Source organism: Manis javanica, chromosome 3 (assembly GCF_040802235.1).
Source record: "Manis javanica isolate MJ-LG chromosome 3, MJ_LKY, whole genome shotgun sequence".
NCBI classification, from domain to species: domain Eukaryota; kingdom Metazoa; phylum Chordata; class Mammalia; order Pholidota; family Manidae; genus Manis; species Manis javanica.
Window position 1 is genome coordinate 22,641,572 of NC_133158.1, and position 24,520 is coordinate 22,666,091.

A 24,520-nucleotide genomic window follows, 5' to 3' on the forward strand; every position below is an offset into this window, starting at 1 on the left:
GATATAGGATTTAAGTACTTAATAGTGAAGGATGTTCCCCAGCAAAAGGTCAAGGTTTTAATTCAAATCCATTGTGTTTCCTGGAATTAATATAATATTAATACAGATGCTTAAAATAATCATTTAAATCATATTTCCTAGTTTGCATCTTAGAAAATGCTCCTGGGTATGCAATCCTATCAACATATGTATAACAATCACTTGAGTCCATTAATACCATTTTTCCATTGATTTAAACACATTAATTAGGATAAAACCCATACCAGAAGTTGAACCCATGATCTATATGCATAGATTAATAATCATTGTGCCATAGTGACTAGAATGATTATGAGGGTACTGTGAAAAATTCATTTGCTGCAGTTAAGCCAACAACTTTGAATTTGTGTTGCAAAACAATTACCTAGCTTAATTAGAAGCATGTAATGATGACAGCAGTTATTTCAGCGATTGATTCCAAAATTAAAGAGAGCTGGCAAACTAAGTGCAATGTATCCTTTGCTTCAAAAATGAAAGAGAACATGGAGGACAAAAGATTGTGCCCTGTAAGCAAATTAAGAAGACAGCATCACAGTGCTGGCAGGAATACTGCAGGGTCTTGTGACAGGCATAAAGAAAGAAAAGCTTTCTACATTTTCTTCTAAGATTGGCAACAAAAATCTATACAAATTTCTCTATTAAGAAAAATTTGACAGTTCAAGCAAAGGAAATGTACCAGTTTGGACTGCTGTCTTTCAACTTCCTTTTTATTAAAAGAATTGTCTAAATAATTTAAAAGTGATAAGAGTACATTCAAAACCTTTAATTGATTTAACATTTGCCTGATCACTTCTCATCTTTATTAGGCTGGAGGATTATTACCTAAGTCCTTACATATTTTCTACAATGGTAGACATTTGCCAGACTCTCTTTGTGGGACATTTCAAAATGCTCCTAAAAACTAAATGCCATTTGGAATAATTTTGTAAAATATCATTCCTATCTTACAATTAACCACCCCCACCAAAATATTTTTTAATATGATCTCACTATGAAGGGAAGAATTATAGCAAAGCTGGCATAAACCCTAAAAATGTATTGTTTTGAAATTGGCTACATTCCACAAGAAAGGCTTTCTTCTCACTTGTTTTTCTAAATGACTGGTTGTCTTAATTTGTTATTTTTAAACGTCTTTTAGTAAATGATTATATGACTATACACAGCTTGTGCCCTAGGATTGTATCTCATTGAATATGCCATATTCATACTTTAAAATGTCTAGATATTTTGATGAAAGTTATGGAGTACAAGGACAGAGAAGTGGGTCCCTTTAGAGATAATTACTGGGTATTCATTCATCTTAAAATGACCAAATGAAATTTCTAAAACATCTTCTGCTTCTTTTTGAAAATATAACCGTATGACCCTTCTGCTACTTAATTCATATACTAATGGATTGTTGACTAATAGGTAAAGCCAAGGGACTTTTGCTACCTAAAGTAAAAAACTCTCAAACTGCATTTGTTCTGTTGAAGGATAATTTTAGCTTGGCATTTCTAAGTACTGTTGAAATATTTTCAGTATGATTAATTTCCCAAATAAGAGACTAACAGAGACCATTATTTTTTTTTAATGTTCAGCTTATTATTGTTACCAGCCCAAAATTGGCACTGTAAAATCTTTGCTGATTTTTTTGGTACCATTTGTAATATACCCTTGTTGGATTTCTGTCTCTAAATCATTTTTGGCATTCAGTTTTGCAGCTATCAGTTGTGGGTGTTCAGGGATGGTGTATATTATCTGAAAAGTCACTAAAGGAATAGAATGGCCAGTATTACTGACTGAATGTTTAATTTTTATTTCTCATGTCAAGATTCTGTGGCCTCTTATACACACTTAGGTGAATGTTTATAATTTGTAAAGAGTAGATTTTTCAAATAACTAGCTATTGATATCACTGAGCTTATGAAGATAGTCATCTTTGGTGACACTGGTAGGATTAGCTCCATGTTTTGTTTTGTTTTATTTTTAAATGGTCTGAGGAATTACAACTGCATGTTGTTTAAGACAAATTGTGGTCAACTCTGTATACTTATAAACATAATTTGATTTTTTTTCCCTTGAAGGTGGAAGCAAAATGGCTCAGATATTGATTTTACCATGAGTTATCACTACAGGTTGGATGGAGGCAGTTTGGCAATCAGTAGCCCCAACACAGATCAAGATATTGGCACATACCAGTGCCTGGCCACCAACCCTCTGGGGACAATTCTGAGTCAGAAGGCAAAGCTCCAATTTGCATGTGAGTTTGTGGAAAAACTTATAATCCCTGTGTTTCTGAAAACATAGTATTTTTATCATATTTACATTAGAAAAAAATCCAAATTTGCCAATCATCTGTTCTTTGAGAGTGATTAATTTATGGAGATGAAAGGTTTTAACAGTGTGTATTTTGTGAATCCAGACTCCTGGGGATAGTCAAAATCAGCTTCAAACAAAGAAGAAAATATCAATGTTACTGTATTTTGTAAATTATATTTAGAAACATCTCTAAAATTTCCATATAAAAATATTAAGAAAATGATATATAACATATTACTAGTATTCTTCTTTTCTTCTTTTTGCATTGAAAATTAGTGTGCAAAACACAGGAAGGAAAAACTGAGGGCAACTGTGTCTTTTGGGGGAGGTGGGTGTTCTCCCAGGAAAAGTGATCATGTACCCACAGTTGATGTAGATGGAAATAAAGTGGTTGCCAAAGGCAGACTTTATATTAACTGTAACAATGTCCAGCTGCGTCACATAAATGTCATCCAAGTAATTACCTTGGTGACATTTGGGGACATTAGCAGATGAACAATAGACATATGACCTCTTATATCCATTACATAGTGTTTCCAGGGACTGAGATGTTTCATATTGGCTCCAGGGAAAGCCTTGTTTGAAAGTAATTATATTTGTTGATGTGGATGAAGTAGAAGGCTCGAATGTTTCTCTTTGCACCTCCTCTCCCACCCCACCCCTAGCCCTCCCACCTCAGAAGATGTATCATGGAGCTAAACTGTTAGCAGCTACTCCTTCAGTAGTTCCTGGAAAGGTCTGGGCTGTCTGTTACCATAAAAAGTAATTGTTTCAAAAGTTTATTAATAAAATATATGTTCAAAGCCCACCTTTTAGAACTATTTTAGTTATCAGTAGAATATATGAATTAATAACTAGGTCTGTTTCCCATTGCAAATCAAATGTTCCAAAGATCTCTTGCTTCACACACAGTTCCCTTTATGCTGACCATTTGGGAAATGACCTTGTTCTGAATATATGTGTGTGTGTGCATGTGGTTTATATATATATATATACACACACACAAGCATTATATGTATGTATATGTATATATATGTGTTCACATGCACATTGCTAGGTATGTAGATCATGCAGAGGTTTATGGTGCTAAATGGAATATGAACAAAGGCTGGTGACTATTTTGAAACTTAGGGAAAGATAATCATGCTAGAAGGTTTCTGCATTTCAGCTAAGATCATAGCTTAAAAATAATGGAAAATATTGGAAAAATAATAGGGAGAAAATTACTAATCAGAAATTTAATTTACATAAATAAATGATTGCTCCAGATACTGAATGATCCTGTTGTAGTAATTATTTATTTTTGGTTCTTGGATAAGAAGAGATTACCCTAGAAGATACACATGATTTGGATCAGATTCCATAATGATAAATTTGACTTTCTGATAAAGGAACATCCCAACACATACGTTTGTTATACCTTTGCATTTCTCTAGAGCTATGGATTCTGTCCTTCTTTAAATCAACTGAATGAATACCTATACCTAAAATTAATGTTTCCTCCTCTTCTTTGTCCCTCTTTTTTTAACAAAATTATTTTTTAAATCCCATATCTTTTCTCCTACCCTTTTGCTGCTTTAAAAATGCATGTCACTAGGAGCTTCCCTAAGTTAAAATATATTTTGTTTTTTGCCAAAAAAGAGAAAAGGTTTGAATTAAGTGGAGATTACATGCTTTCATTCGGATGAATTGGAGAAATCAAGTCTGCTGTCCTTGCTGACTTTCCTTTTTCTTCATAGAATTTTCCTTTTAGGGTTGAAGGTGTATGACTTTTGAGCCCTAAAAGGAAATATCTATTACTATTCATGTAGAAAGGAGAACGGCCTACACCAATTAACTGATCTTTCTTCTGAAAACTTGAAGAATCTTAAATTCCAGGTCTGAAATTTGAAAAACTAAAAGCAAGAACCATACCATTCTGCCTCTTCTGTTCTACCTAGGGTAGCCCCATGCCGGAAGTGTTTCCTTTTGGGTCCAGGGAGCTATTTGCTTGAGTGTAATTACTTTGAATCAACCCTAAAAATGACCAGTACACTGTAGTCATCTATAATTTATCTCCTTCCATTTCCCGTATCTCATAAGCACACTTGTAACCTCACTTAAGCCACTTGTTCATTCCAAGCTGTAAAACTTCTTTTAAAAAGGAAAAAATGCCAGGTCTAGTTTTGCCACCCACTACTGTACAACTCTCAATGGTTTGCTTTTATACACATAAGTACAAGGATCTTTAGGATAAACTGAAAAAGTGTTGATGTCTTACAGCCCCAAACCCTCCATTTACAAATGCTTTCTTCTAATTTCATTTAAGGAATATAGATGTTAATTTTGCAACATGGATGTTCTGAAATTTTACACAAAGAAATTATATTTGTACCCAAGTGCAAATAAGTGCATAATTTCAAAAGTAAGTTTACTCTTCCAGAAAGAGACAGAGATATAAAGAGAGAAAATGATGAAAAGGCAATATTTGATCAAAATTAAGTTTTCCAAGAAAACACATTCAACATCACTAATCACAATAGAAATATAAATCAAAACCACAATGAGATACTATTTCAGACCCATTAGATTGACTATTATATAAATATATAAATAAATAACAACTGTTGGTAAGGATGTAAAAAATTGGAACCCTTGTACATTGCTAATAGGAATATAAAATAGTATAACCACTGAAGAAGAATGGATAGCAGCACCTCAAAACATTAGACATAGAATTACCACATAGCATAGGAATTAGGTATATACCCCAAAGAATTGAAGTCAGGGACTGAAACAGCCATTTGTATACCCATATTCATAGCAGCATTATTCACAATAGCTAAAAGGTGGAAACAACCCAAATGTCCATTAACAGATAAATGGATGAGCAAAATGTGGTATATACATACAATATAATATTTTTCAACTTTTACAATGAATAAGATTCTGACACATGCTACAATGTACATGACCTTGAAAGCATTCTTCTAAGTGAAATAAGCCTGAATAAAAGGCCAGATACTGTAGGATCCCACTTATATGAGGTAACTAGAATAGGCAAATCCATAGAGGCAAAAAGGAGAGTGGTACCTTCCAGGGGTGAATAGGGAATTAGTGTTGACACAGAGTTTCAGTGACTCAGAGTTTCACTTTGGCATAATGAAAAAGTTCTGGATATGAATGGTAGGGATGATCACATGACGTAAGTGCATTTAATGCCACTGAATTGTACACTTAAAAATGGTTAAAATAGTTAATTTTATGTGATGTGTACTTTATCACTATTTTTTAAAAAGGGCATCATTAGAATACAGTGGAATAAAGTAATCATTTCAGTTGTATTTTTTTCTCCCTCTTAATTAAAAAAAAAAACAAAGAAAAGAGAAGAAAAAGTTTTCCTTATTAAGTATCTGTTCTGGTTCTTTGTACAGGAAAAGCAGGCAGATACTGGTCTCTGACCGGATGGAAAGTTCTTAAGCTGCAGGGCCTGTATCTTCATCTTAATTTGAATTCCTCACCACCGCCTTCATAAATTCTCAAACATGTCTATTTTGTTAGAAAAAGTTGTTGGTAGGTAGGATAACAATGGTGTTTAAATGCTAAGATTTTTTTGTTAGAACACAGATTTGAGTTCTAATTCTGTCTCTGTCCAATGTCTAGTGGTATGAAATTAAGCCACCTCTGAACAATATTAAGCCTCTGTTATGAAATTTGTAGAATGAGAATTACAGCAGTTTCCATAGGATAATGGCGTGAATTAACCAAGATAATGAATGTGAAAGCCTTGGTCTGTTATAGGCATTTGGAAACTTAACAGCTATAATTCTTCTTATATTTATTGCCTGCCTCAGTTTGGCAAAATCTTATTTCAAACTGCTATAATTACTCATAGAAAAATCCAGTTTACATTTTAAAACTTTCTTCAGGCCAGTTCCTTGTTTTGTTTCCAAGACTTTTAGGTGCTTTGACATATATTACCCTTCTTGACTGGACAACAACCATAGGAGACAGATGCTACTATTGTACCTGTTTTACAGATTAGAAGCCTGGGGCTCACTAAGATTGGGGCTTTCTTAAAGTATATTGTTAGAGAATGAATTGAAACTTGAGTATCAAAGTTCAGACTTTAAAACACAGGTTTTTTGTGTTACAATATTTAGTTCTTCCTAGACACTATCCACACAAATCATGGGGGCCTCTTTCTTTATTTCACTTGCTAGGGGCATTATAATTGTCTAAATAATAAGCCATATCTTCAGGACAGTAAGCTTCACAGTAAGGCTGGTGGTAGATGCTATTGGTGTCCTACCCAGATCCCCTTTAATGGGCAGTGTGGCCATCCAAAGCTATTAATGCTCCCAGCTGCCCCTGTTCTGCCATTCATGCCCCAGAGCTCCCCATGGAATCAGGCCGAAACTAGATAACTGCTCAGAACCTCTTCCTGCTTGGCTTCTTGCCCTGTCTCATCCTGCTTCCCTCCCCACTTTCTCCCGAGAGTTCTCTCTCAGTAAATTATATGCACTTGAATCTCTGCCTCAGTCTCTGCTTCTAAGGAACCCAAAGTAAGACAGACACTAAAAGTTTAGTATAAGATATGTGATCTACTTATTGATACAAAAATTAGGTCCAGAAGTTCTACTCATATGAATTTCCATAGGTAAAAATAAAGCTATACATAGGAATAAAATTGTGTCAACAACCCTGTTTCCCACCAGTTGGCTGTCGATTGTATAACATCACTTTGACCTTCAGAACAAATGGACTATGAACTTTTCAGAACCTAACCTGTCAGTGAGAGAGACTCTGCAGGTACATACTTTAGATAATTGGTGGCTTTTGTCTTATCTGATGTTCAGCAATTCAAAAATATCCTCAGACTCTTTTTTAGATTCAGCCTGTAACATTCTGCCTCATCCTGAATCATTCCACGATTAAACCATCATGAAATGTGGCCCATGTATAAAATACTACCTATTATGAAATATCATCCTTAATCAAATCAGTCCTTAGTCAGCTATGTTACCCCAACAAGTTACTAATCTCTGTAGATTTATTAGAGGTATGTTTTGATTATTTGATTACAAAAGCCCCCCTCAGTTCTTCTGCATAAAATTCTGTCATTCCAAATTCTCAGGTAGATTCTAATTTAAGCTCCTCTTTCTTCTCCCATCCAGCCCCAACCCTAAAGCAAATTCAACACGTGTCTGCTCCCCAGAAGCTCCTGCTCTCACCCTGGCATTCTTGAATGATAAAACTAGTTGACTTTTTACAAGCCTCATTTGTAGCTGCTTTGCATTTCTTTTATTTTTCAAGAACTTTGGTGGTAAAGGTTGAATGTAGACTTCTTCCTTTCGTATGTATGTTAATGAATTACTTTGTACTTGTGTGAGAGAACATTGCATCTGTCATTGCTGTACAAAATGTCACCCTTGAAAAAAGAAATAGGTGTTTTGACAGAAACCTATGATTTCACTGAACTGCACTTTTTGAGACTATTATAATATACTGTGCTACCAATGAATATATAAACATTTGGAATAAAAGTTACTCACAAAGAGAACTCTCTAGTCATACACTATTTATATTTAATCACAGACCATTTCAAATAAGTTTGTCCCATTATTGCAGTGGGAGAGGCAGGTAGACTAGAGCCTCCTAACTGACCACTTACTCATACACCAAGCAGCCAGAAAGCACTTTATTTATAGGCATCATGCTCTGGGCTAGGGCCTAAAGATTACATGATATACAACAAACAGCTACTCTCTGTCTTCATAGAGCAAACAGGTGAAAGCTTAATTGGAAAGAAAGAGAGAAGTAGAGAGAGAGGAAGAAAGAGAGGGAAGGAAAGAAATGGAAAGGAGGAAAGGAAAAAGAAAAGAAAAAGAGGGAAGGAGGGATGAATTGCTAACACTGACTTGGTACATATTATGTAGCAGGCATTGTTCTAAGTCCTTTATATAAATTAACTCTAATAAGACTCACAGGATATCTGTAAGGTCACCATAAATCCCATTTTCAGTAAGCAGATTGAGGCATAGGAGATTTAAACCTGCCCAATACCACACCAATAGTAAATGGCAGAGCCAGTATTCAAACCCAAGCAATCAGAATGTAGAGTCCATTTTCCTACTGCCCACTCACTATACCTCCTCCACAAGACCATCAATGAGAGAAATAAACTTAACTTATAATGATAGCCCAGAATGGAAAGGAATAGTTTGCCTGGATTGGAGAGAGGTCAATGGAAGACTTCCAGAGGCCATGGGCTAGAAATAAGCATTAGTCTGTGCTCCAGACACAGAAAGTGGGAGCAGGGGACATTCAGGTTGAAAGGAGAGAAAGAGGAAATGTAAATGTGTGAACAAGCCTCGAGTGTTGGAGAAAACATGAAGAGACTGGCAAAAGACCAGCCATGAGAACAGAAATGCAGAAGGTCAAGTTAAAGAGAGGGCTGGTTTTCTAGTAGGAGGCTGAAAAATAGTTTGGAGCCAAATGTCCAAATTGTGGAGGGCCTTCCTTCATTTCCCAAATTCATCCATAAGCAATGGAGTGATTGAGTAATATTATAAGATGCCAAAGAAATACACAAAACTCCCTCATAGCAGGATGCTTTTAGGCAGAGGCACCAGTGGCAAATTGCCTGTGTTTGAAGAATATTCCCTACTCAGTGTGACATTGTGCACAACTGTTGATTCATGTGTAGAATAGGGGAATATTACCCATGTCATATACGGTTGGTAGGAGGACAAATACTGATGTAGAACAGTGGGTAAGGGTGACTGACAGAGCTGTGTAAGTTGTTAATGGGTTGCTTGGCAGAAGCCTGACCATGCAACTATTAATAGGCCACATTTCAGAAATCAATATTTATCCTAAGAATAATGGAAATAGTTTAAATGATGTTAAGGATTTTAAAATTGTTTATTTAGAAAATGTAGTGGGAAAATGCCACATACTTTTCTCATAAAAATATCAGTTTGATGTATCAATGACATTACTAATATTATTAAAATCATAGCACACATATTTAGAGATGCTACAAACCTCAGTTCTCACACTTGTAAGGCGGGATTAAAGAATTCTTGCTCTATGTCACAGGGTTGATTTTAGATGGTTCAAGGTTAATAATTCATTTTAAAGAGCTATAAACATGTAGACATTTACAATCATATTTTTTTCCAGAGGAATGCAAAGAATTTTATATCAGCAATGACATTCATATTTATTCTATACTTGTAAGCTGTTCTCAATCATGTTTTACAGATGGGGAAATTCAAGGTGAGAAAACTGTTACTTGCTCAAGGTCACCCAACCTACAACAGATAAATTGTCCTATCTTCATCTCAACATAATTTTTAAATATACATTTATTTGTACATAGAACAATTAAAACAATCAGAAAAAAGTAAAACAATCCATGTGTATCAATCATAATCAAAGCACAACTAAAAAGACCTCCAGTTAAAAGTAATAATATGAAAGTCTTCAATTTATTAGAGACGGATTTCTAAGATATTTGTCTATTTGAAGGTGATGTCTATTTTTTTTCAGTCCCTTGCTCAGGGTTTTCATAAGCAGGAAAAAAAAAACACCTCACATTTAGAAATAAATTTTAAAAGCTTCATGGTAAATTCAGAATGTCTTTAAAATGCTTCATATGTAACAAGTGCAATAAATGTTATATGTATATGATCCTAATGATATGATGATAAAGTACCTTTATTTCTGAAAAAGAAATTAAGACCCAGGAGAAGAAGGTTAAAAATTAACATTTAAAATGCATTTGGAAATTGTAACGTCTCCGATAATTGTGAAGTGTGTGTTAAGTGGGTAATGCATACCTAATTATAAATGAAAATGTTAGATGGCTTTTAGCCATTTTTATACATCACAAAAGAAGTCGCTAAACTAAGTGGGCAAAGGAATATTTTTCTTTAATTTCTTAAATAAAATAAGGTTCTTAAGTTAATACTGGTTTTCATTATCAGTTTGGAAATAGTGCTAAAAAACATTGCAATGGATTTAATATTCTGAATTTGTCTTATTGTAATAATATGCCAATTGGTATCATATGAAGGAGAAAACTGTCTTTGCTTTTAAAAATAATTTACATCTAAAAAAATGGACTTGGAACTGTTGCATAGTTGAATTACAGTAAGCCACTATTATATTTATTTTTTAAATCACCAGGGAAGTGGATTATCCAATGTTTTAGCCTCATTTTTCATCATCATCACTACTGGGCATCTATTTAAGTATCTTATCTGAAATGATAATCTTTCACAATTCAGGCCTTCTCTCAGCACCCACCTCTACTCACATTCAGCAGGACCTAGTCTTTTTGGTCCATTTGAATAAAATCATACAAAAATCTGCACTGGTTGAGCTGGGTTGGGAGAGGAGAATGTTAAAAAGTAAGGCAAGCACCCTATCAAAACTGAGACTTTTTGATTTGTAAAACTGAGAGAAATCCAAAGCTAAAATGCTTTTTTATTACTCATCTGCTTTTGACAAATACTTTTAAGGAAGTTATGAACATAGCCCATAGAGATTTTGCTTTTGAGATTCATAAAATTGGTTAGGAATTATGACAAAATTCTTGTTTTCACTAAAGAACCAGAAGAAGTACTTCTTGAGATTTATTATTAATATGTATCCAACGTAACCTAAATAGAAAATTAGAATACAATGTTTACAAATAAACACAAATAGTAGAGAGGTTTTAGTGGCAACCTCTGGAGATGCTCCTATGTTTCAAGGTACCAATATGTACACTATCTTTTCCAAGAAGTATAACACTTATAGGAAATTACAAAACATAAATAGACAGCCCAATGAAGCTTTACTAAGCCAGGTCCAAAAGCAGAATATTGCTAACACCTAAAAGGCCCTCCCCTTGAACAGCCTTGCAATCACTACTTCCTCCCTCCTCTCCACTCTCTTGACTTGTAAATGTATAATTATTGCCTTTTTAAATTTTATATGACTAAAGCCACATATTATGCTTTCTTTTGAGTCTGGCTTTGTAGCCAACAGTATTTGTGAGATTTATTCATGTTGTTGTAGACAGTCATTGTTCATTAATTCCTATTGCTATATAGCATTTTATTGTATAAGTATACCAGAATTTATGAATGACTTCTATTAATAGAGATATGGATTGTTTCTAGAAGGAAAGATAAATGACTCTATGAGTATTCTTCTATATACCTTTTGGTACACTTGTGTATACATTTTGGTACATTTCTCTGCTGTATATACCATATACAGTAAAATCACAGGACATCTGGGTATGCATATTTACAACTGTGAAAGGTAACACCAGCTGTTGTCCTTAGTGATTTTATTAATTTGCCTTCTAACCAGCAATGTTTTCTTGTCAACACTCACTATTGTCAGCCTTTTAAAATTTTAGCATTTTGGGAGGATATGTGAGGGTATCTCATTTGGGTATAATTTATGAGTCCACATAACTAATGAAAATTGAGCACCTTTTTATATGTGTATTGGCTACTTGCAGACCCCTTCCCCCTTTTAAAAACTAAATCATTTTCTATTTTTTACTGAGTTGTCTTAGTGATTAATTTGAGATATGAGCATTGTGTTGCTTTTATGTAGGGAAACAGCTTCTACTGTGTGGCTTGTTTTTTTTACTTGTTTAATCATGTCTTTTCATAAGCCGATTATATCAACTTTTCCTATATGTGATCATGCTTTCTATAAAAAGTTTAAGAAATGTTTCCCTGTCCTTATATCATGAAGATATTCTCCTATATTATTTTCCATAATTCATTGTTTTGCCCTTCATATTTAAAATAATGACACACCTGAAATTTATTTATTTACTCATTTATTTTTGTGTGCATGTGTGTGTATGTATGTATGTATGTATGTATGTATTTGCATGGTGTAAAGTAGGTTCAAAATACATTTTTTTTCTATAAGGATCCAGTTGAGCCAGTGAATGTACTAAAAATATAGTCCTTTCTTCACTGTTCTACAGGGCCATCTCTGGAAGGAAATCAATTATCAAATATGTACATGCTGCTTGGGACTGCTTTAGGCTCTCTATTCTTTCTTAAATTGGTATATTGTCTATCTTGTGCAAATGCCACACTATTAATTATTGCAGTCTAACAGTAAGTGTTGATATCTGGTAGTTATTAAAATAGATGATATGGATAAAGAAAAAAATGAGGCTCAAATTGTAAGCTAAATTCAAAGAAAAGAAAACCTAAAGAAAATAGAAATTCATATCATAAAGTCCTATCCAGTTACTAAAGTTGAGCTTTATAGTGGCCAAGGCAGAGAGTGTGTTCATGTCTTTCAAGGTTAGGTAAAAACATGCCAATTGTTCCTATAGGCACAATTGTTCTAACTCCAGGACCTGCTGTGAATCCTCATCAAGAGCAAAGTGGGTGATGCAGTGGATGACAATCCCTCACACACATGCATGTGTAATTACAAGATTGGGTTTATTATGGTGACTTAAACCATATTTCAAAAATAATAGTTAACAGTCATTAGGGACTTCTTCAGCCTTTTCCATAACATTTGTTAGGATGCTCCCCAAACTATGTGCCCAGTTTATGATCACTGTAACCTACAGCACCATCTCTATTGGCTAATCTTACCAATCCTTGAGCTCTGACTCTAGTTGCTACATCAAATGTCCTCTGAAACGTAAGCAATAGAAATGATTTTCTAAATTCTTCAGACTTAGAGTGAACCAGTGCTTCCTTTGTTAGTATTTATGTGATTTTCTTGGCAGAAGGCACACAAAGAATAATTCCCTCCAGAGATCCTGCTGTCTGTGTGAGAACACAGGTTAGAATATTTCCTTGAACATGCCTCTGCATACTTATATAAAGCTGAATCTCTTCCTATCCTTTCAAGATAGATGCTTTGGGAAGAAAGTTCCTGGTATCTGAACTGGTGTTTTTACATTTGTGCTGTCCCCTTCTCCATTTTGTAGGAATGAGGAAATGTTGGGAATTTGCAGAAATAAGACACAAAAGCATTTCAAGTTTTGTGCTACTAAGTACACCCCCTCTAAGGGCTGCTTTAGATATATGTTCCTAAAAAGGAAATACAAATCTTGTCAACAGTTCTTTCAAGTTAAAGATAACCTAGTTTCATTCTAAAAAGTAGTATGCAAAATAGAAGCTACTATTATAATCCCAAGTTTATAGATGAGGAAAATTAGGTTCAGAGAAATTGAAGTAATATGCCCAGGGATTTTGGAAAACAGTGAAGCTGAGATTTGATGCTAGACATTCTGATCTCTAATCCATTTCCCTAATCATTCAATTGGTGCATGTCAAATCTTATTGTGCATACGGATCATTTAGGAATCTTTTTCAATGCAAGTTCTGATTCAGTTGGCATTAAGTATGGGTCCCATAATTAACATTTCTAGCAAGATTCTAAGTGACACTGATGTTGCAGGCCTCAATTCCTGACTAAGTAGGGAACAGTCTCAGCATTATTATCTGTAACAACCCAAAGTTGGCAACTCTGTATGGTCTACGTAAATCCTGGGGAAAAGCAAATCTTGAACTATATTTCCAAAGTCTAAGATTGTCATTCAACATATCTACTCACACATTCAAATAACACATATTTATTGAGCACCTACTGTAAGCCATACACAAGTAGAAATGTTGGTTAAAATAGTCTACATTCTGTATTTGTGCATTTGCTCAAATGTATCTACAAATTGGGTTTTTAAATAACAAGTATATTAATGCCATTAGAATAAAGAGCAAGGGAAAAATGGGCTCGAACAAAAGCAATAGATTTTGAAATCTAATTCCCTGTCAGAAATACTATCCTCCTAGGCAATATTTCTACTTATGACATCAGAAAATGCAAATGAGGAAATCTAGATCTACAGATGTGATTTAACAAGTCAATTGCAGGGTTTTTCCTTTCCATTTTTTTTTTTACATTTCAATTGTTTTTAATAAATTTATGGGGTTGTACAACTTTCACCACCATCTAGTTTTAGAACATTTCCATCTCCCTTGAAACAGAATTGACCCATTTGTAGTCATTCTCAGCTCCTACTTTCAGCCTCAGGCAACCATCAGTCTGTTTTCTGTCTTTATAGATTTGCTTTTTCTGGAAATTTCAAATAAATGAAATCATACTATATGTGGTTGATTGTGTCTGACTTCTCTCTTGGTAAAATGTTTTCAAGTTTCATCTATGTTGTAGCATGTTTCAGTAGTTCCTTTTTATTGCTCAATAGTATTCCATTGTATGAATACAACAAATTTTGATTATTCAGTAGTTGATGGACATTTTGATTATTTCCAGTTTTTGTTTATTATGGATAATACTATGAAAATTTTGATCCAAGTCTTCATGTGGACATGTCTTCACTTCTCTTGGGTAAACAACTAACTAAGAGTACAATTATTGGGTTATATAGTAAGAACATGACTAACTTTTTAAGAAACTGCCCAAGTATTTTCCAAAGTGGCTGTACTATTTTATTTTCCCACCAGCCTTATACGAGGAGTCCAGTTTCTCCATATCTTTGCCAACACTTGGCACTGTCAGTCTTTTTGATAGTTCTAGTAGGTATAGGTGGTGTCTCATTTTGGTTTTTTTTAAGTATCATTAATCTACAATTACATGAGGAACATTATGTTTACTAGGCTCCCCCCTTCACCAAGTCCCCCCCCACAAACCCCATTTAAGTCACTGTCCATTAGCGTAGTGAGATGCTGTAGAATCACTATTTATCTTCTCTGTGTTGCACAGCCCCCCCGGTGCCTCCCCCCTGTTTCCTTTCTTTTTGAGAATTGTGCATTGTAGAGATCTACTTTTATGTACATATTAATGAGTTGTTTTGCATAAATCAATTCTATTTTTATGAATGGAGATTACATAGCTCTTCTAGAAACTCTATCCGTAAGAGCTACTAGAGTGCTTTCTACCAGGGTTCTATCTCTTGAGCACAAAGGATATATTTTAATTATTTCATCAGTTTTGAGCCAAAAGTAATCAAATATAAACAACTGTGCTGGAGGGCTGTGCCCTCTGCCAGCTGACTCTCAGCTTTCGGGATGGCTCTCTGTTTTTACAATCTTTGTACTGTTCTCGGTATCATTTAAAAAGTAATCCTAGTGTTTTCATTTTAAAAATAAAAAATTTGGCTTAGTCAAACATCAGGGTTTATGACATTCCTTTTCTGAAAGTGTAGCTGAGATAGACCCCTGGCTATTGTTATTAGTGTAAATATTAATATTAATAAATGCTAACATGTATCCTGTAAGCCAGGCACTGGGCAAAGGAGTTCCTGGGCTTGCTTAAATTCCCACAGCAAATGAGTAACAGAACCAGGATTTTAACATGGCTCTGACTGACAAAAGACAGGCTTTGAACACAACCTTGGCTTTTCAAAGCACCCCAAAGGCAAGTGGTCTACAGAAGCATCTCACTGCTGCCTGTGGTCCCAGTTATTTCACCTCCATCCTCCACTTTTCTTCCTGAAGTTAACAGGATGAACTGTCAGAGTATGATGCTTTGTATAAAATTGTCCTTCCTCATCAGCTCCATATTGTTGTAGCACGAGGGAAGAGAGTGTTTTGGCAAGAACCCCCACAAGCCCACACTCAAACACACATCCTTGCCCCTGTATTTGCCTTGATGTAACCACCTTTGCTATGTTAGACCTTCACTATGGTGTGCCAAAGGCATTGTAATAAGCCTAGAGTTCCAGGGTCATCCCTCATTGCCCAGACCCTCATCTACACAAATCTTTGTGTGAACCCATTTCCCAGCTGTCCCCAGCTGCTGACAGTCTCTCCTGAACCTCCTGAAACCAAAGGTCACTCATCAGTTGCATCATTACAGCCTTACCTATGCTCTGAACTGCCTCCTTACTATGTTGCTTCAACTGAAATTGGGCTTTCATCTGAGGATGCTGCTTTTCTTATGTCCCCTGCATTGGTTACTATATTCTCCCACACCCCCTTAACTACTTGGGCTGTGAGTTGGAATAAAGTCCTCCTTTCTCCTCAGTGCCTCTTCTCGATGGTCCTTCTTCCTCAAATCTTATGTTCTGGCCACTGTGAACACACCATTAGACCATGCTACCCAAGGAGCAGTCCCATTCTCCCTCTAGATCACCCCCATCATTCCTTGAAAAAATGTACATCCTCTCTCTCTCAGTGTTACTCTCTAAATAATGTTCCTGTTATATTCTTGGCAAACCACATTTCTCTGAATTCCGCATTCAGTAACCTGATTTCTTCTTGATCTCTTCTCTTCCGTTGACCTTGTTTATCCCCCCATCTTAGCCAAAAGTCACTCTGCCAAGCTGACTGTGAGAACTTAATATCTGAAGCGTGAAGCTTCACATATATCTGATTTTCAGCCTCTCGGCTGCATCACACCACTTCTTAACTGTCCAGCTCACTGCACTGCCTCTAGTCCATGGATTCCAGTAATACTCTGGCTTTCTGGGTCCTACAATATATTAATCCTACCAACTACCCCTGTCCCTCTCCTACCTCTGGACTAAATTCCCTGGTTTACCTATGAAACTACTTTTTCCAATCATCCAGTTATAACTACTCATTTGTACGTTCATTTTTCCTGGTGAAATCCAGGCCACGGTGAAATCCAAACCAAAATGTTCACCTAGAGAAAAATCAATCATGACACCTGGTCTCACTTCTGATTCATAACCATGGACATCAAATAAGACCTTGATGCTACCTGACATTAATAAAAGAGAAAGAGATAACCATGAAATCCAAAGATGTCACTATGTTGTCCAGGTCTTTAACGTAGAAGGTCCTCTAGGAGTGGAGCAATGTGCTAGCTAGTGTTTCTCTACTATAGCCTGCAACTGACTCATCTCACATCTGTCTCCAACAACATTTTTCCATCTGTCCTTCAATATAATGTGTGTTATAGGCTGACTGATGTTTAGTCATGACTCAAGTCTGGTTTTAACTTCAAATTCTACTGCCTGGTCACTTGGTCAGGATGGACAGGATAGACTTGGCCTGTGCCTGCCCAGTCTGGGTGATTTGGCACTGGGACCGACTAGGGGAGACACAGTTGCTTGTGTCTAGTCGTTTGTCTAAAATGAAGCCTATCAAATGTTGAAACACACAATAAAGTCAATCTCTTACATTCTGCAGTCCCAGATTTCAAATGCCAATTGGTTTTCTGTTCTGCCACAAAGTCCTTTAAGTGTTGACCTTTTGTTTTTATTGCACAATCTAGAGCCACTTTTTAGACATCATCCAATGTGCCTTTCTCTTTTCACACCTGTAATCACCTACTTTTCTGTATTGAAATGTCATTTCTCCTAAGTCAGCTGTGTGCTGCCCTTGAAGGACAAGCATAGAGGCATGTGCTTGTTTTTATGTGTCTTCCTCCTCCTCAGTATGAACCAGTTTTTGCTACAATCATAATACTTGAAGATATGTAAAAATTAGAAAATAAAGAAAAGCTATTAATGATATCATCTGAATTGGGGAGATCCATTAGTGACAGTAGTAGATCCTTCTAAAGTTTTTCTTATATAAACCCTACACACACACACACACACGCAGTCAACATAACTTGAGGAAATGGACAGATAGTGGTAAAATGCATTTCTGAGAACCTGGCTGGGCCATTCTAAATTTTATTTGGCTCAGTCCAGGACATAAGTAATCTTCTCAGGGCATTTTTTTTTAAACAAAGATCCCCTGTTGAAGAGGTATGCATGGATAAATTTGGGAAGGCAGAATACTTAATTTCTGCATTTTCTTCTTTTGAACTGCTAAAATTTTATTTAGAGACAGGCATAAAAATGAGTTCAGTGTAGATGTTCTAATCTATTAATCTGTTTCAATCATCCTCTTTATTTTGTCAGCCAGCAAAATCCTTTCTGCATAGCTAATTACTTTTTCCAGATTCCCATTTTGCTTTTCATCAGAGGACCTGGGTTATACATTGGCTTCAGTCTTCATACCACCTCTCATTACCTAGCCTAGCATTGTGACACCATATCTTTTAACTTTGTATTCTTAAAAGCAAGAAAAGGAATGTTTATATTTGTATTATTTATACTTCTAACTCAGTAGTCATGTTCTGTACAAAACTGAGATCTTAATAGATGTTGAATTAGACTTTTACTCTTTTTCTTGATAAAATAGAATTACTGGTGTTTATATTCTCCTTATAATTACTCTGTTGATAAATAGTGATATAATGCCTACAGACTGAAAGTAAAACTCTTCTAAGGCAGTTTGTCTGTTAATTCTCAACAAAGTGCTAAAGCAGTCATGCATATCAATGGCACTGTTTTCAACTGATGTGACCTATAAAAAATATTGAACTTCTACCTGGTCATTTATGGAATGAGATTTATCTCAATTTCTTTTCCCATAACAAGTGTAAGTTTATTATATTTTTTCAGATATAATTCATGCTCACTGAAGACAATCTAAAGAATTAGAAAATTAGGGAAAAAACACAAGATCATCTTTCAGAAAAACCCACCTAATACACATTGACTACATGCATACATGCACACACATACACATTACCTATATAGGAGCATTTAAATAACTTAATTTTTTTCTTTAAAAATTTTAAATTACAAAAATGTTCACAAAAAAATGTTATAAGCACATTTGTTTTGTTCCAGACACTGCCACTTTTCACCTCACTCCTTCTCCCCATCCCTTTCCAGATGTAAACACTTCCCTGAAGCTTGTGGTAACATTTCCAAGTATGGTTTCGTGCTTTTACTGCCTTTTTAAAATTTTTATATAACTAATATCAGAGTGCAGTTCCTCTTGTAACTTTTCTCCCACTTCACATTCAAGTTTTGAGATTTAGCCACATTTCTACATGTTGGTTTACTTCTTCCCTCTTAAATGTTTCCTAGTATTTCCTTACATGAATAAAATAAAGTTTATTTCATTTCAAAATAGGATGGAAGTACACATTGATCTTGTTTTCTCAAGAACATTATGTTATAAAGATACTTCTTTGTATATCTATGTATTAATTCCACTTGTTTTTATTGAACTACTATCTTGTGTCAGACACTCTATATGTTGAAGGTATAATGCTTGGAAAAACAACCATGTCTTCAGCTATCATGAGTCTATGTAGGTAGTGGATTATGTAAATATATACAGCATAAAAAATCTTAATAAATAGCTGAAGCAACTCTGAGAGGTTAAAATATAGGGTAATTTAGTGGGGACAGGAAAGTAGGACTCTGGGTGCATGAAATCTCCATCCAATACCAGCTGTCTTTTGTATTCTTTCTATTGAATGCCATAACAATATTATGGGGGAAAAAAGAAAACATGGAAAAACTGGTGTGCAACTGTAAACCTTTACTTTTGGCCAAAGGTCTTTGGGTAGTTTTTCTGGTCTCGTGTGTGCTCTTATATATTGATGGTCAAACAAGCAGCTTTGCTGATTTTGCTGAGCTTTCTTACTACAGGCCAAGCAAATGGACTGACTCAGTTCTTCTGCACAGCTTGTCCTTTTCCAGCAGGCTAGTCTAAGCTCTTACTATGGTGGCTGGGAGGGGTTCCAAGAGAAAGAGAGAGAGCAAAAGGGTACCAATCTGTTTTGAAGCCTAGGCTCAGATTTGGCATGTTGTCATTTCTGCTGCATTTTGTTTATAACACCAAACCAGATTAAACAGTGGTAGATAGACTGTATCTAGGATGGAAGGTACTGCAAAGTCACATTGCAAAAGATGTGGATGCAGTGAGAAGCAGGAAATTGGGACTAATTTGCAATCACCTATGAATAATGTGATGGATGGAGATGAAGAACATTCCATATAGAGGAAACAACATATTTAAAAGCTAAGAGGCTGGAAAGAGCCTAGACTTTTAAAACCTAGACAAAAGGAAATGGTGGAGTTATTAAGGAAAAAACAAAATGATGTGAAGGAAAGTTGGAGAGGTTGGCATAAACCAGGTCATTCTGGCCTTATTGCTCACATTCTAGATTTTGGATGTATTCCAAGAATAACAGGGCCCCATACATTTTCAAGAAATAGAGGACATTATTTCATTTTAATGGATCGAATGATCTAATTTAATCTACTGCATGATTTAATAGATTATATAAGATAATTTTAATTAAATTTATTTAGCTAATATTTATGGTAATGTGTTAAAAATTGTAATTGTGTAAGTGTTGAGATAGTTTGGGAGGCTATACAGTCATCCAGATGTTAGATGAAACATAGAGAGAGGGTAGCAACAGAGAAGAAGAAAGATGGAGACATTGTTGAGAAACTTTGAATATTAATAACATTTGTTGCTAGATGAGACATAGCCTTTGAGGGAGAGGATGATATGGTTAGATGGATAATTGATGTTTTTCATTTGCAGTTAACCTTTGACAACATGAGTTTGAAATGCATGGGTCCATGTACACCCAGATTTTTTTCATTAAGCATATTGGAAAATTTTTTGGAGATTTGTGACAATTAAAAAAAAATTCTGTTTTATTTTCTCTAGCTTACTTTATTAGTACAGTATACAGTATATAATACATGTAATATATAAAATAAAATATTAATGTATGTAACACACAAAATATGTTAATTGACTGTTTATATTATCAGTAAAGCTTCCAGTCAACAGTTGACTATTAGTAATTAAGTTCTGGGAGAGTCAAAAGTTATTTTCAGATTTCTGACTGTGAGGTTTGGGGGTTACCAGTGCTTCTAACCCCCACCTTGTTCAAGAGTCAGCTGTACTTTGGTGAGGATGACTTGAAAAACTACTTTGAGGAAGGAATTAAGTGTTCTATTTCAGAGATGTTATATTGCTAAATATGAGGGTCTGTATTGCAGAAGGAAGATCTAAGCTAACAATATGAATTTGACAATGGTCTGCATGTAAATGTTACTTGAGACCATGGGTATAGTTGAAGTCACCAAAAGTGAAATTTTCTAAAGAAAAGAAGAGGGCCCAGGAATGAAACCAAACTAATTCCAATTATTAGGTGTCAAGGAATCTAGATAGATATACTCATGCTTTTAAATAGCTATATAGTATCTGATTACATGACTTTACCATATTATTTTAAATAAGTGGCTGCTAATGGACTCTGTTAGACTTCATTAGGCAGTGATAGAATAACTACCTATTATATATTTCCTTCACTCATTTGACCAATTATATCCTCAGAGCAGATATTAGGAAGTTGAATTGCTGGGGCAAATAGGTTTTACATTTTAGACGTGAATGTGCCTTGATTAACTACTCTTGAAAAATGGTTATACCAAATTAGACTTGCAGGAGCACTGAGCATGCTATATTCTCAGTCCTTCTCAATATTATATATTGCTTTTGTTTTTCTTTTAGTATCTGATAAGTGACAAATTTTTGTTGTTTTAATTTGGATTTCTTAGGTTATTAATAAAATTGAACTTTTTTATATGCTTACTGGAAATGTGTAATTCCTGTGCCAATGTCCTAAAACATGGTCTTTGCCTAGTTCCATATTGAGGGTTTCAGATGTTTGCATTAATTCCAGAAATTGTTTATTCTAAGCATATTAATTTTTCTATTATAAAGTATATAAAATATTTCCATTTTTATTTCAACTTTGCTTGTGGTATTTTTATCATACAGAAATTTTAACATATGAATTTAATTTTTTTGTAGTTCAATTAATCTTTCATTTTCTTCCTTTCTTTCCTTTTTTTTGTGACACATGAATAAATGTTTCTCAAGCCCACAATTATTAAACTATTCCCCTTTAGTACTCTTATAATATCATTTATTGCATCTTGGTCTTTGGCATAGAATTTATTTTTATATGAGCATAAGGTAAACACCTAGCCTTGCTTTTCTACCTCTACCATGTGATGTATTCTCATTTTTACTTATTAAATAGTACAGTGTTGACAGAGTACCTGTTCTACTTAAAATCCTAGTATGCAGCTCTGTACTGCGAAAGCAGTACAATGCAGTAGTAAAAGAGTATAGTCTCCCATTACCCTGAATAACTTCCTACCCTCAATCCCACTCTACTGGCAGACTGCAACACTGGCTAGTGACACAAGCTGTTCTACAAAGCCCAAAGCTGTACCACAAGGTGATATCTCTCCTCTGGGGAAAGCCCATTTATCAACTAAAGACAAACTTTTAAAATGGTAACACTTCCTAGATCTTAGTAGTTCTTGGTACTTTATTCTTTCTACAAATAGGTCAGATAAAAAGTTTCAAAGGCAGCCATTAAGACCAAACACAGCATCTAAACGGGAGAAAGTGAGTTCAGAGTTGCTTTTGAGTCCATTCCGTCAACTTCATTTTAACTTGATTTATTTGGCTATATGTCTGTCCCCCTCTGCATTTCCTACATCAGCTTTACCACAAATCAGTCCCCTGCAGGTTGTATTGGAAAAGCAATATGTGTGATTGAGATATTCTTAACAACAAAGTATGTTCTGGTCCCAGACCTGTTAGATTCTGATTGATAAAATTTAATATTTTGAAGGGAGGTAGAGAAAAAGGACTATTATTCCAACTCCTTTATTTGTAGTGTGGCTGAAGTTCTTTTTATCTCCTCTACTTTCATTGTAGCAGTATGACTGAGATTCCAATAAATTATTGGATGTAATATCCAGATGTCTGGATGATTTTTTGGTGCTGCAGTTACTTCTTAGTGGGCGAGAAAAAAGATAGTTGAGGTTCTGGAAAAAGTGTCAAAGCTTAGCAATAAAGTAAGGATTTCATTGAACAGAAAGTAATGAAATCACCCAATTTATTTTCCTTTCACTCTTGTAATGCAGGTAAATCTTGCTTCATACAACTCACAAAGCCTGAATGTGCAGTGTCTTGGCTCGGGTGGTGCGTGGTTTATGTGTGAGGGATTGGAAGAGTACTCATAAATACCTTTAATAAAAAAGTGTCAGTAGAAACAGCTTCGTTTTTCCAATAAAACAAGTTTTCATTTGTGTCTGGGGATCATAGCTGTTAAAAGTCAACTTTCTCAACTTTTCCCATTGTACCACCTTTTGAATAATGCAGAACTCCTGAGGGTCCTGTTCATCTCCAGGTCATCTTGACACTTGTTCAGCTTTTATCTGCTCCATGATGCAGTTACCTTTGTCTGAAGGTAGCTTCAATTTCCTTTCTCAAGACCCTCTTTTGGCTATGCCACATATTGATCAGGAAGGTTTGAATGAGATTTAGTCTAAAGGAGTGTTGGTGATGGGACAGACCAGAGTCAGCAAAACTTTTCTGTAAAAAGCCACATAGTAAAAATCTTTGATTTGCAAGTCAAGCTCTCTGGTGCTAATGGGTAAAAACAATCAAACAGGAATAAAAGGGTATGGCTATGTTCCAATAAAACTTATTTACAAAACCTGACAGTAGTCTGGATTAGCCCAAAGTCATCATAGTTTTCTGAGCCCTTGAGTAGACATATATTTTTAGGTGTGTTCTGCAGGTAGTGAAACCTAACATTTATTGAGCATCTACTTAAAATCTCATATCATTTAGCAAAACTGAAAGGTAGGTACCATTGCAAACCCATATTACAGATAAATAAACAAAAGAAGACAAAGATCAAGTAATTTGTTCGTACATGGTAGAAAGGCATTTGAAGTCTACCTCACTTTGGGGCCCAAGATTTTAACAACTATGTTATAGTGCTTTTCTAACTAATGAAAGAAATGGAAATGCCATGAAAGCCCATTGTGGTGAGACATTTCTATGTGAGAATAAATTTAATTATTGTTATTATTATTAATAATAAACAAAATGCCATGTATGTGCCAACCTATTTTTCATAGGATGTTAAACTGCTAATTATCATTTAAATTCAATTGTTTGAATTTTTAATTCAAGAAAATTAGAATACAACTTACTGGAAGGGGAAAAATGCACAATACTCAAGATAGGAATCTGGAATTTAATGACCTGAGTCTTTAAATTCTGGTTCTATCACTTACAAACTGTATGATTTGGGGCAAGTTGTGTTCTGAGCCCTAATTGAGCACATAGAAACTAGAGAAACACTAGCTCTGTAGCTATATTAAAAATTATTTTGAGGGTCTAATGAATTATTAAATGGAGAAGTGCTTATACAGATATAACAATAAATAATAGTCATATATATATCATAATAGTCATAGATAATTAAATATATACATACACATGTCTTGAGAGTATATGTTTAAAATTTA

At 34.9% G+C, this 24,520-nt stretch overlaps 1 protein-coding gene across 3 annotated transcripts in view; it reads left to right on the top strand.

The window, feature by feature from the left end:
- The window catches only part of CNTN6 (contactin 6), a 272,282-nt gene that overhangs the window by 120,013 nt on the left and 127,749 nt on the right, over window positions 1-24,520 (top strand). For 2 of the 3 annotated variants that reach the window (XM_037019376.2, XM_037019377.2), the window contains exon 4: window positions 2,106-2,281. The exons of the other annotated variant lie outside the window; for it this stretch is intronic. In XM_037019376.2, coding sequence (XP_036875271.1) covers window positions 2,106-2,281 — 176 coding nt within the window. The remainder of the gene's footprint in view (window positions 1-2,105; window positions 2,282-24,520) is intronic. 3 annotated transcript variants of the gene reach the window in all.